This window comes from Ctenocephalides felis, unplaced genomic scaffold (assembly GCF_003426905.1).
Source record: "Ctenocephalides felis isolate EL2017-DRISC unplaced genomic scaffold, ASM342690v1 CF-g0.4_SCAFFOLD_01886, whole genome shotgun sequence".
Lineage (NCBI taxonomy): Eukaryota > Metazoa > Arthropoda > Insecta > Siphonaptera > Pulicidae > Ctenocephalides > Ctenocephalides felis.
Genome location: NW_020538040.1, coordinates 62,623,549 through 62,637,240, shown reverse-complemented (window position 1 = coordinate 62,637,240; position 13,692 = coordinate 62,623,549). Strand labels below are relative to the sequence as shown.

The 13,692-nt window shown below is 28.9% G+C and overlaps 1 protein-coding gene across 1 annotated transcript; it reads left to right on the top strand.

Moving 5' to 3' along the window:
- The first annotated feature begins 2,994 nt into the window (after positions 1 to 2,994).
- On the top strand, positions 2,995 to 13,432 carry LOC113377284 (DNA mismatch repair protein spellchecker 1). The gene is made up of 15 exons (XM_026617543.1): positions 2,995 to 3,192; positions 3,275 to 3,324; positions 3,411 to 3,791; positions 4,190 to 4,336; positions 4,461 to 4,861; positions 4,928 to 5,072; positions 5,346 to 5,507; positions 5,579 to 5,885; positions 8,257 to 8,476; positions 8,713 to 8,828; positions 9,053 to 9,148; positions 11,893 to 12,029; positions 12,113 to 12,204; positions 12,416 to 12,638; positions 13,163 to 13,432. The coding sequence occupies exons 1-15, from the start codon at positions 3,156 to 3,158 to the stop codon at positions 13,388 to 13,390; spliced, it is 2,742 nt and encodes a 913-aa protein (XP_026473328.1). The 5' UTR covers positions 2,995 to 3,155; the 3' UTR covers positions 13,391 to 13,432.
- The last annotated feature ends 260 nt before the right edge of the window (positions 13,433 to 13,692 follow it).

Genomic DNA, 13,692 nt, shown 5'->3' with positions numbered 1-13,692 from the left:
TCCTAAAACACAAGCATTTCTTATTTTTTGTTAACATATTCTTATGAAAATAGAATTAATTCTGAAATTAGCTGATATACTAAATATACTCCACACAAACAGTAAAAATACAGCAAAGCGAGCAACACTGTGCATTTGTAAAAGTGCAAACTAATATAGGTATTATATAGTGCTTGAAACCTGGATTTGTAGTTGAAACTAAATTTAGGTTTAATTACAACAGTAAGTCATGGGCAATTATTAAAAATTAGTCCATTATTTAATTTATTGTATTCTGTCCAAGATTATTTACTTTGATATGAAACTTGTAGTTGAATTATCTAGTAATATTATGTTAAATAAGAGTTAAATTTGGTGAGTATCAATAGATTGCAATCTCAGCATTGAAAAATTATACTGAACACTGGTAGCAGGTTATATGAAGTAATTAAAATTAGATTACATGATTCTTTCTTTGTTGGATTCAATTCATTATTAAAATGAGAAAACTTTTTGAGTATTATTATTATTAGAATTAATCTTCCAAATGGTATTGCAAAGCCTTATGCGAATTGATTCTTTGATTTCAAACTGAGCATATACTGTATACTCACTCACTTTTCTAATGTCTATATCCCATCTTATCGTATTGATATTTATTTAATAACTATCGAGCTGTCAGTATCATTACCATTATTATTATATTGTCTAGGATCATTACTTTCTCTGATAATTTTAACATTTCCTAATATATCTCATATTTGAAGAAATCAATCAAAGAATGGTAAAAATATCATCATTGATAAAGTTGTCATAAATTTAATTATTTTATTAGCCATAAAATTTGTCCACACCATAAAAAAAGTAATAAAAATAAAATAAAGTACTGTATTTTTTCTGAATAACACTTCTATATAGATTTTGTAAAAATCACTTTACTTTTCAGTCGGTTTATAGTTTAGTTTATAACACAATTGATCTTTTGAAGATCATGTTTTGTACAGAAATATTTTGCGATCTGTTTTGATAGTATTTCTTACAAAAGAATTTCTGGAAAAATTGGAAAATTGTGATGTTTGAGAACCATCATATTTAACTTCCCGTAGGGTAAGTTATAGAAATCGAAAATGAAAATGTTTAAATATAAATGAAAATATATCTTTACGTTCAGAAGTTTCTGAATATTTTGGCATGCCTTAGAAAAAATGGATGTATGTGTGTGTGTGTGCGGATACAAATTTTCGTCGGCGATTTCGGGAACACCGATTCGAATAATTAACCGATTTGAATAATTCAAAAAACATTCGATTCGTATTGTTAAGGAGACGTGCTGATTATTTTTTGGTAAAGGCAGGTCTAGCCGTTCCGAAGATATGGAGTAAAAAGTGCCAAAAACGGTAACTCAGTTTTTAAAAGAACGGAGCGTCTGATTTTATTAATTCAAAAAACATTTTACTTGCATTGACAAGATGAAGAACTGATTAAATTTCTGAGAAGGCAGGTCTAGCGGTTTCGGAGATGTAGTAAAAAAAGTAAAAAAAAAGCGGTCAAAAATGACCATTAGACATATGCACATTAAATTATCAGATATTTTATGGTGATTTAGATAATGTGTATCAATTTTGTTTACATTTTTATGGATTCCGTAACATTCTTTGTCCGTTAGACGGCGACGCGGCGCTTACGCGCTTCGATATTTCGTCTCTATGCAGCTAAAGCAGTGCGATTGCTTTGAAAGAATGTTCAAAATTTCCAAAATATTTCAAAATAAAAAACATTTTTAGCCAAAAGTTTTTTTTTAAACATTTAAAATTTCTCAAAAATCTAATTATTTCAAAGTTTTAAAATAATTAATCTTTTCTAAAAAAATTAATTTTTGGTACGGGAAGTTCCAGCAATTTTGTTTTCAACAGCTTATCACAAGAAAACAGTTTGGTAAATTTTCACCTAAAATTAATGAGTATCATTCCCAATTAATATGATTCGAGCAGTTTTTGATTTTTTAAAATCGATTCGTTAGTATGAGCTTAAATGTGGACGAAAAGTTTAACTTTCTTTTTGAATTATAAAGAAACGGCTCCGTAGATCATCGCATAAAGCTGACAAACGATAGTCCTCATCAAGATACATCAAATGGTTTTTAAATTACTGAAATCGGTTCAGGCGTTTTTGAGCAAAAGTCGATTAAAGGTCTAATTTTGACAAATGCCAAAAAAACGATACCAATTTTTGCAAACTATGCCGAATTTTTAAAGTTAAACGAGTTGTCGTAGAGCCGTAATATTTTAGTATGATCTATAAGACTATGGTATCTACCGTCAAAAAAATAATAATAATAAAAATCGCCGAATTTTTTTTTTAACACAATTACAAGTCTACAAACGCCTCGGACGATCTCTACCAGAAAGTAATCAGCATGATTTCCAACCAATATCTTTCGAACGGTTTTGAATTTTCAAAATTGATTCAGAGTTGCGGGCTAAAATCTGGACGAATTTTTTTTGACTTTTCTGCTATTTGTAAAGAAACAGCTTGGCCGATCGTCGCACAAAACTGACAAACAATAATCTAGTCATAGATAAAAGAAGAGTATCCAAGAGAAGAGTCCTCATTGGTCCTCATCGAGGTGCATCAAAACGGTCCAGCCGTTTTTGAGAAAACGTCGATTTTCGGCAAAAAATCTGTTCTCGCACACGCAAACACACTTTATTTATCTTATGCACATACATACTTTTTCCAAATTTGGTCCCATTCGATTCAGATTGGCTTGAAACGTCGAGAAAACATAAAATTTGCGAATGAGATTTTTTTATGGAAACATAAACTTCTTCGGGAAGTTAATAAACATGATCCAGTTTATGCTTATTTATCTATGATCCAGTTGTTATATATAATCTACGTTTTTAATCTGACTCTGTCGTTAAATGGCATCATAACGTGAATAGTTTATCGGATTCGATGGAGTTTTAACGGAATTTTTATATAGATGCAAATGATGGTGCTGTTTGACAAATTGGCGCAAATTGTTAAGTTACAATTAACCTAACTAAACCGCGGCAACATAATCCAGCATCCAGCGTAAAACCTAAGATGCAGTAACCAAACGATTGCATTTAATATAAATTGTTATAATATTTTACATCTTCTTACGAACTTGTATAAAATTATCGATTGCGATGGCAAATTTAAAACCCCTACAAGCTCTAAATTTAGGTATTTATAAATGTGTTTTGTAGAAATGCATTGTCGTTAACGTTCATTGTTTCAAATTAACCTGAAATATATTTCCTTAAAGATGCAAACCAGCAACAGAGCTTTGTGCGGTATTATAACAGTTTGGATAAGGTTTGTTCAATGTTTTCATAAGTTTCTTTGTATATCTTTATATATAGTTGCAGGTTTTTTAATTCAGTTACATTTGCTTACAATAGAAACCTGCAACAACGATACGATTCTTCAATCGAGTTGACTATTTTACATTACATGATGAAGATGCATTGTTTGCGGCTACAGAGGTTTTTAAATCCACTTCGAATGTTAAAGTTATGGGCCTACCGCCAAATATGCTAAAATATATTGTTTTGAGCAAAGGAAATTTTGAAAATTTTGTTAGAGATTTGTTGCTAGTTAAACAATATCGTGTAGAAGTTTACACAAATCAAGGGTTATCAAAAAATAATGATTGGGTTATTCAACATAAAGGTTCTCCTGGCAATTTAGCACAATTTGAAGATCTATTATTTAGCAACAACAATGTAACTGAAAGTTCGTTAATAATGGCAATGCAGATATGTGGGGAGTCCCAAAATAAGGTATAAAAAATTAGTTTATTATATTCTCATATGTTAAACAAATGTGCATGATTTTCAGCATTTGCGAATAATTATTTATTAAATACTGATTTTGAAAAATAAAAGCAAACTATTTATATATAAAAGACTTCACCATTAAAAAGTCAATGTATCCATTCATTCTAAGGTTTTTTGAGAGCAGTTATTAATTTTAATGAAACTCAACATATAAGTTCTGCATATAAAAGTTACATAACATGCATCAAAGTTTTTTACAAGGATCTCAGCCTCAACTAATATTTTATTGATAATAATAATTTAATTTATTTAATTAGGTATTTACATATATCTAGTTGATGAGAACTAAAAGTATCAAATGTTCAAGTATTCTAAATTTTATTATATTGTTTACTATTTAGACATTGGCTGTTGCATTTGCTGATGCAGACAATTGTTCATTTTCGGTACATGAATTTGTAGATAATGATGTGTACTCAGAATTAGAAGCTTTAATTGTACAGATCAGCCCAAAAGAATGCTTAATGCCAAAGGCTAATACATCTGAGGTAAAATGTTTTTTATATGTTGAAAATTATTGAAAGTAAATATTCATATTGATGATATAAACACATAAAATAATAATTTAACAACATAACAAAATATTTAAAAGAATTTAATATCTTTTTGTAGATAGATAAAGTAAAAGCGATGTTAGAGCGATGTAATATCTTAGTAACTCAATTGAAGAAATCTGATTTTGAATGTAAGGATATAGTTCAGGATTTGGATAGACTTATATGTTTTGATGAAGGTCAAAAAAATTCTGCGAATGCTTTACCTGAAATTAATATGAAACATGCAATGGGTTCTTTAGCTGCAATAATTAAATATATGAATTTTGTTTCTGACAACTCTTATGAAAAGCAATTTAAATTCACACAATTGGATATGAAACGATTTGTGCATATGGATTCAGCAGCAATAAGCGCTTTAAATATATTGCCAAAGAATACTTTTCGTACTGGTAGAATGCAGAAACATCATAGTATTTTAGGATTGCTAGGTCACTGTCGAACATCTCAAGGCCAGAGGTAATATTTATTTTTGTTTTTAACACATATTGATAAATAACACATCATATGATTTACATTTTCTAGACTTCTGGCTAAGTGGGTCAAACAACCACTGCGTGATATTAATGAAATAAATGAACGCCACGATATTGTGGAAAATTTTGTTAATGATAATGAATTGAGGCAGAATTTACATAATGATTTTTTGAAAAGAATTCCAGATTTTCAGGTAATCTATTTTCTAGTGTATAACAGTTTATCACTATTTTAAGACACAATACATATTTGAAGAAATTGATATTTTAAAATTAGTATGGGAATATTATAAAAGCTGTTGTATGTTATCATTATCGTTTTTTTTTTCTTGAAGTATTTGATTAGTTGATCAGTTAGTGAGTTTGTCAATTTTTTTTTTTTTTTGCTAGTTTTGTTTATCAGCTTTTTATTATAATTATTTATCAATATTTAATCGGTTCGAATAACATAACTACTTTGATTTTAGATGTTATCTAGAAAATTATTGCGTAAGAAAGCAAATTTACAAGACTGCTATAGGCTATATCAAGCCATCGAAAAATTACCTCAGTTAGCGGCTTTGCTATCTAGAAATCAGAATTCTGTTGTGAAAAATGTGTTTGTTGAACCATTAATTGATTGTATACAGGTTTGTAGTGACTACGTGTGCATATAGATATTTTTATGTGTAGTTATGTCATAATGAAATTTTTTTTATAGAGCATGGAAAAATATCAGCAAATGATAGAACAAAATGTTGATCTTGATCAAATTCAACATGGGGAATATTTTTTAAAACCAAATTTGGATGTTGAATTTCAAGCTTTGTATGATGAAATGCGAACTTATGAGAAAAAAATAGATTCATGTTTTTCAAAAGCAGCGAGAGAGTTGGGATTAGAAAGTGGCAAAACTATTAAGCTTGATAGCAATCCTCAATTAGGTCATTTTTTTCGAGTTACTCTAAAAGAGGAACCTGTACTAAGAAAAAATTCTGACTTCAAAATTCTTGATGCAGTCAAAGGAGGTATAATATGAAATGAATGTTTTCATTTAAATATGCACATATCATGTATGTATGTATATTTCTATATGCATCTGTGCATGCATCTTATATATATATATATATATATATATATATATGTATATATATATATATATATATATATATATACAGTAGAATCCGCTTAGTATGACATCGAAGGGACGCCGAAATCTCGTCATACTAACCGGTCGTCATTAAAAGCGTACTGAAGAAAAACTTTTTAATATGTAAATATGTTACATGTTTCAGTAATTTAAAAGAAAAGCCTATACAAACGTTTTAATTAAAAATAAAAATGACACAATAAAATTTAATATAAAATAAAATTGACATAGGGTAGGGCGTGGCACAACGGTCCAATTTGACTTACGGCGAACAGATGCAATTTCTTCTATTAAATTTTAAAGGCATTTTATGCTACATTATTGAACCAATGCAAAATATTAATTTTGTGGGTACATTTGTTACAAAGACAACACAGTATATTACATTGATCTGCTATTGGTCAGAAATATTCATCAGAAGAGCCGGAATAACAATTTATTCAATTAATCTCTTGTAAAATTGCTTTTTTTAAACTTTACTATTTTATTGCTTACACCTTTGCCAAAGTAAAGGTTCAGCTGGTCCTTTTTATCGCACTCATGTGCTGCTTATCTTCTGATAGCAAAGTCATAAGAATAAATGTGATGGCTGGTTATGAATTTATACATTTTTTGCCCTCTACTATCAAATATAATTGTTAAAAAAAATCTAATTTCATTTGTTTATGAGATATCCGTGGTGGGCCATTAATAATTAGTCTCCCCTACCCATAAACATACAAATGTGTTTTTTTAATGTAAGTAATCAGTAATTTTTTATTGATTTCTTTACATAAATTTATTGTAAAAACAGTCCCTGGTGCTATTGTGCACAAAAGACATAGCAATTGCTTTCGTAGACTTGGCCACATCATGTAAAATCATGTCGGTCATTATAACTGGACATATTTTTTTGCAAAAATGGGTCATTATAAGCGACATGTCAATGTAAGCGATGTCAATATATCCGACTAGACAGCTGTTTTTTTAAGGAATTTTATATGCAAACCAAATTCCTAGTGCGATTACGTCATATTAAACGGTGTTAAAACTAGTGTTTGCAAACTATCGATACTATCGATGGTTTCAGACTTTTTTCTTTCATAAATACTTTTTTGTGATATGAACATACTTCGCAAAAATTTAATTTGACAAAAAAAATTTAGGTACATAAAATTTCAAATCGTGCTAAATGGAATAAATTCGTGTAAAAAATTTAAAAATATTCAATTTTCAAACCGTGTTATATCAAAACCGTGTACAAAAAGACCGTGTAAAAACAGACTTAGGTGTATATATATAATACATTCTTACAAAAAAGGTAAGGCGTAAGGTTCACACGCGATTGAAGTAAGTAAAACTTATTTGCTACTGTACAAGATGGCATTTAAATAAAAATAAATACATTATGTAACGATTTTGAATAATATTTATTAGTAATATGATAACACTTGTGATGAACACATTTATTAGTGTCAACCATTATACACATTTCTATAATGATAAATTATAAATTATATATTTATAATAGCATTAAAAATATGTATAATATTTAAAAAGAATAATGTAAAATAAGTCATACTTCAAATATGGCATTAAAGGTTTATCATTGTAATTAGAATTTAGAAATAGAGAAATGAAGTAATTACTGATTAATAAATTCTATAATATTCGTTCACACAGTGGATTATGTTAGACAACGTCTAAACAAATATTGTTTTCGAAACTTCACTCATCATGTAATTGTGTTCGAAGAACTTCATGTAATTAAAATTAACATACATTTGCTGACTGCTTGTATTTGTTTTTACTTTTTCGCTGGCGATATAATGTCATTCTTTGAACAGCTGTAATATCTGTCTTGCCTAAAATATATTTTCCATTTCAATAACTTTCATTATTTTCATTATAATTATTTACGGGGGATAGGGTAAAATATTCTTCCGATTCAGGCATTTTTCATTAAATCAAGATTTGCACTACGATGTAACTTTGAATTGTTCATTTATCTATGCCGATTTCCTTGTTGACATCGGTACGCATACAACGTTGATGCCGGTACGCATACAACGACAGATCTCTATTCACATACACGACGACTAATCACAATCGACCCGCATAGAAATGATCTCATTTCGGTTCGGAGTTAACATCAACAGTTCGGGCGTAACGGACTTCGCATTTGTACGGATTTACATCCTAGTCGCGCCTAAAGAAGTTTTACTTAAAAATAAAACACTATCTAATTTATAATTCTTTTTAATTTTCAGGTGTTCGTTTTACAAATGACCGACTGCAACAGTTAAATGACGATTATTCCATAGCTCGCAAATCTTATCAAGATAGACAATCAGTTATTGTTAATGAGATAATTGATATAGCTGCTGGTTATGGCGAACCACTTACAATGCTTTCTTTACTTATTGCTAAACTTGATGTACTCGTTAGCTTTGCAGTATCTGCTTGTGAAGCACCTCAGAAATATATTCGGTTAGTTAAAGATTTTGATTATATAATATTATCATTGTTATAAAAATGATTGATAACTGCCCTTATCATAACCACATAAAATATATTGAGAGAGGATTAGCTTCAATACCTTTAACTTGGTAAAAAATTTGAATAAGTTTTGTAAATATTTCACATTTACAAATGTTTTTCTTCATTGGTTTGATTCTGACAGAATTTATGTTTATCTAATATGTATATAATATATTTATTTTTAGGCCTAATATGCTAAATAGTGATGTCGGCAAAATTAAATTGAATGGAATCAGGCATCCATGTTTAGAGTTACAGGAAGACATGAGTTATATACCCAATGACGTCGAATTTGATAAAGGTAAATTTTTGAAACATAAATTTTGTATAATTGTGTTGAATTTGTTAATGGTAATTTTACAAATTTAATATTAAAATTTACTTTTACATCACCAATAATTAATTCTGCTGTAACAAACAGATTTGCAGATATAATATAGTAAAAAGGTGTTGTATGATGGTTGTATGATTTATAATTTAGACAATATGGAATCCAATATTATTAATAGTTTTTCTCTGTAACAGATGGTACAACAATGCACATTATAACTGGCCCTAATATGGGTGGTAAAAGTACATACATTCGTTCAGTGGCTGTTGCTGTGCATATGGCCCATATAGGTAAAATAAATTTTACTACTCTTTAGCACATTACTATATGAAACATATATTATATATTGGAAATCTCACACTATTCTTTCCTGGATCAAGTTCATGTTTAACTCAGCACACGGTACTACCCACTATTACTATTGTTATTATTTTATATATACTAGCAAACCCGACGAACTCCGTTTCGTGAGAAAGATGAAGAAATTTTTTGTTTTATATTTGAAAAGGAAAAATTTGATTTTATTATACAACAGTAATGAATTTATTTTGATTACAAAAATGAAGTATTTTTTAATTGAACTTCTCTAAGTAAATTAAAGTGAATCCGCAAATTATCCATTTTATTGAAGTGCTCTTTAGTAAACCAAATTTTTTGTTTTTTGGTCTGTCGTTAACACAAACAAAGCGGATGGTTTTCCAACTCGTGAACAGGCAACATATAACTGCCCATGTGAAAAACAATGATTTTATAAATAATCTATTTGAAATTTATCCTGCAAACAGTAAGCTATTGGCCTTGCGACTTGTTAACTGTCATTGCGAACGCAAGGCGAACTGGAAATTGCAATTGTTTGAAGTCAAACGGAAGACCAGTCAGAATCTTTGGTATGTCACCAAATCGCCAGCATTTTTTGATTGAATGGTGAAATTCAGTGCGTGTATATCATATTTCTTGGCGGCAAGAATTGCTCGTTGATTTAACCAAGCATAATTCTGATAATTATCACTAACGTCATTACTCGAATTTTTAATTACGGTGCGTGAAGCTCCAGCAATTTGCATTAGGGCCCGATGCCATTAACCATTAATTTTCTTAGCTTTAACCTTATGGAGCCCGAGACCTTTCCAACGAATGCAAAATTGTCGAAATCGGTTTGTGCGTTCTGGAGTTAAATCGTCAGGAAGGAAAACCCGACTTATTTTTATATATATGTAGATATTATATATATATATATATATATATATATATATATATATTAATTTGGAAATATGAACAAACAACACTCTTTTTTGCACTAATTTATTAAATAATAATTTTCATAAACGTTTTGAGATTAGGTTTGTCTCATCATCAGTGTGTTATAATTTAAAATTGAAAATATGGAAATATAATTTAGCATTTTGTGTTATCCATTACAAGTCGCTCGATACACAATGAGTGTATACATACACTCTTGCTCAATGAGTGTATCGAGCGACTTGTAATGGATAACACATAATGCTAATTTAGGTTTCCATATTTTAAATTTTAAATCATAACACACTGATGATGAGACAAACCTAGTCTCGAAATGTTTGTGAAAATTATTATTTAATAAATTAGTGCAAAAAAGAGTGTTGTTTGTTTATATTTCCAAATTAATATCTATTATCCACTCAGAATACATTTGTTATATATATATATACATATATATATATATATATATATATAGTTTTAGGTGAAAATCTACCGAGCCGTTTTCTTGTAATTAACTGAACTAAAAAATAATTATGCCGATTTTTATGGAACTTTTTTTGGCGATATATATCATGGTCTTATATAACTTACTGAATTATTACAGCCTTACGACAAGTAGTTGAATTTTAAAAATTCATCAGAGTTTGAGAAAATGAGTAGTTTTTTTGACGTTTGTTAAAAATAAAATTAGATGATTTAGTTGGTATAACGATAGTGTACTTGGTCTTGAACATAGTAAACCATTAAAGTCCTACGGAAACTGGTTCAATTATAATTATTGCTTAATTAAAATTATTGATTTTGGAAAATTTGCTTTTAGAAACTACTCCGACCGGGTTAACGTGTTCGTTCGTTTTCAATGATGTGTAATTAATTCCACTCGGAATACTATTAATCACTCATAAATTAATTTATTTTTTATTGATTAAGTCGATTATTTACACATTTCGGGAAGTTCATGTAACTTGCCTCAAGGCAAAATACCAATACCAACTAGTTATATGTTATTTCAGACGACGAAACCTGTCGTCGTACAAAATTTCATCAATATCGTCGAAAAAAATTTTCTTTTCAAACACATTTTCTAACATAACTAACCAATATCTATCGAACAGTTTTTACATTTTGAAAACCGATTCAAGATTGTGGACTAAAACGTGGATGAAAAATTTTATAGTTTTCTGCCAATTACATAGAAACGGCTCAGCCGATCGTTGCGTTTGAATTTTTTTTAAATCGGTTCAGTCTTATTTGAGAAAATGTCACCAAAATCAATATACACCAAAATTTTCCAAATTTGGTCTCAGTTGATTCGGAATGACTTGAAAAGTCGAGAATACGTAAAATTAGCAAATAAGTTTTTTTTTTGCTAAAACTAACTTCTCCTTTTAGAAATTAAGAATTGATATATTATTGGCTATCGAACATTTAAAAGCACACTAAGAAAGAAATTTTGTATAGACCCAAGAAAATATAACAAGCTGCTTCAATATAAAACTAATAAACCAAGTATATAAATGATAAAAAATAAATATAAAAAAATAAAATTTCAATCACTCAATAATTGCAATTAAATTATTTATTTAATATAGTCAGAAATATTGGATGCTTCTGGCCAGAATTTATAAAAACGTGATGAATTTGATAGAAAAATTTAGACTAAAATATCATATGAACAATATTAGTGGTTTACAAATCATTAAATGCTTAATATGTATATACTCATACTTATACTTATATAATTATGTTTATTATAATTTTAATTTTTTAACATATTTCTTTTTTCACGTAACAGGTTCTTTTGTTGCTTGTGAAAGTGCTGATATAAGTATAATTGACAGTATTTTGGGTAGAGTAGGTGCCGAAGACAGTGTTACAAAAGGCCTTAGCACCTTTATGATTGAAATGATTGAGACTTCTGGCATCCTTAAGGTAAAGCCCAGGATTTATTTTTCTTTATGATTTTTTTAATGAAATATTTAATCTAGAATATTTGCGATTGTTAAATTTTTCAGGTTGCTACAAATAAATCTTTGGTGATCATAGATGAATTAGGCAGGGGAACATCAACTTATGAAGGTTGTGGAATTGCTTGGGCCATTGCTGAGTACGTATCATCTTTTATATAAATTAATTAAATACATCATATAACATTTTAATGCAATTTATATATTTTAATTGTTGCATCTATTCATACACAAGTTGTAATAATACTTCAGAATAATAGTCCTTACAATTTCTTTTTAGTATATATTTGCCTAGCATATTAATTGGTCAAAATATATACTGATTCTAAAATTGGTCTAAATATATTGCAGATACTTAGCTACTGAGGTAAAATCATTTACCCTATTTGCTACTCATTTCCACGAAATAACGAGACTGGCTGAAGATTGTTCTAATGTTCGCAATGCTCATGTATCCGCCTTATGTGACGGCGATGTTTTCACTTTATTGTATCGTATTAGACCTGGTGTTTGTAATAAAAGCTTTGGAATACAAGTTGCTAGAATGGCAAACTTTCCTGAAGAAGTTGTAAAGGTAAAATATGAAGTCACTGTAAAATTGTTAATGTCTCCTTGTCTTAATATGCTTAATGTTTATTGGTTGTTATTATATAAAACTTTAAAACATTGTAATCTCACTAATCCAGCATCTTCCGCCAACATGTTTCTTGTTATAAAAAAAAAGTCAACAAATATGACTTACATGTCAGCGATAGATGGCTGGATCAATTAAAAAAGTTATTTGGTATACGTCTATTACCCATGGTGCAAAATTATCAAGCCATGATTTGCAGTAAAGCCTTTTATTTAGCTACTTTTAAAACAATGTAGAAGAACTGCCTCTTCTAAATCTATAACGCAGATGAGAGTGGTTTGCTCTGGAGACTGTCACCCAATGAAATTCCTTATTTTATTACGTAATATAATGTATGTATTACATACCTATGATTTTTTTATACCCTCCGATTATTAATAGTGCCGGATTAGTGAGATTACAGTGTACACTGTTCTAAACTTGAGTTATACCAATGCTCAGCTGCTTGTAAATATTATTTACAGTATGCTGAACATAAGCATTCAGAATTAGAAGATAACACAGTAGATGCTGATTTTAAAACTATTGAGGAAGCTGATAAAATTATTGAAAGTTTTCTAAAGAAATGCAAGGAAGATATTTCGGAATTGAATGATCAACAATTGAAGCAAAAATTGGATTTATGCTTTCAGGAACTAAATGAAACCAATAATAATTACTTGAAAGCACTTTTGACCAGATTTAAGTTATAGATAATGTCAAATTTTATTGATATTGTTTCTACACGTAATATAATGAACATATGAACTGTATTACTATTTTTTATATTAAAATTAAATATAACATTTATTTTAAAATTAGTATAAAATCCAGTTTTACATATGAACGACATTTAAAAAAACTTAACATATTAAATAATTTCATACAAATTTTAAAAGCAAAGATTTTTAAATCGGTTGCAGATTCCATTTTATTTTTTATGATGAAGCTCATTGCTTCATAACTAGAAGATATTGGGTTGAAGTTTGAATACCGGTTAATCTAATGTCATGCA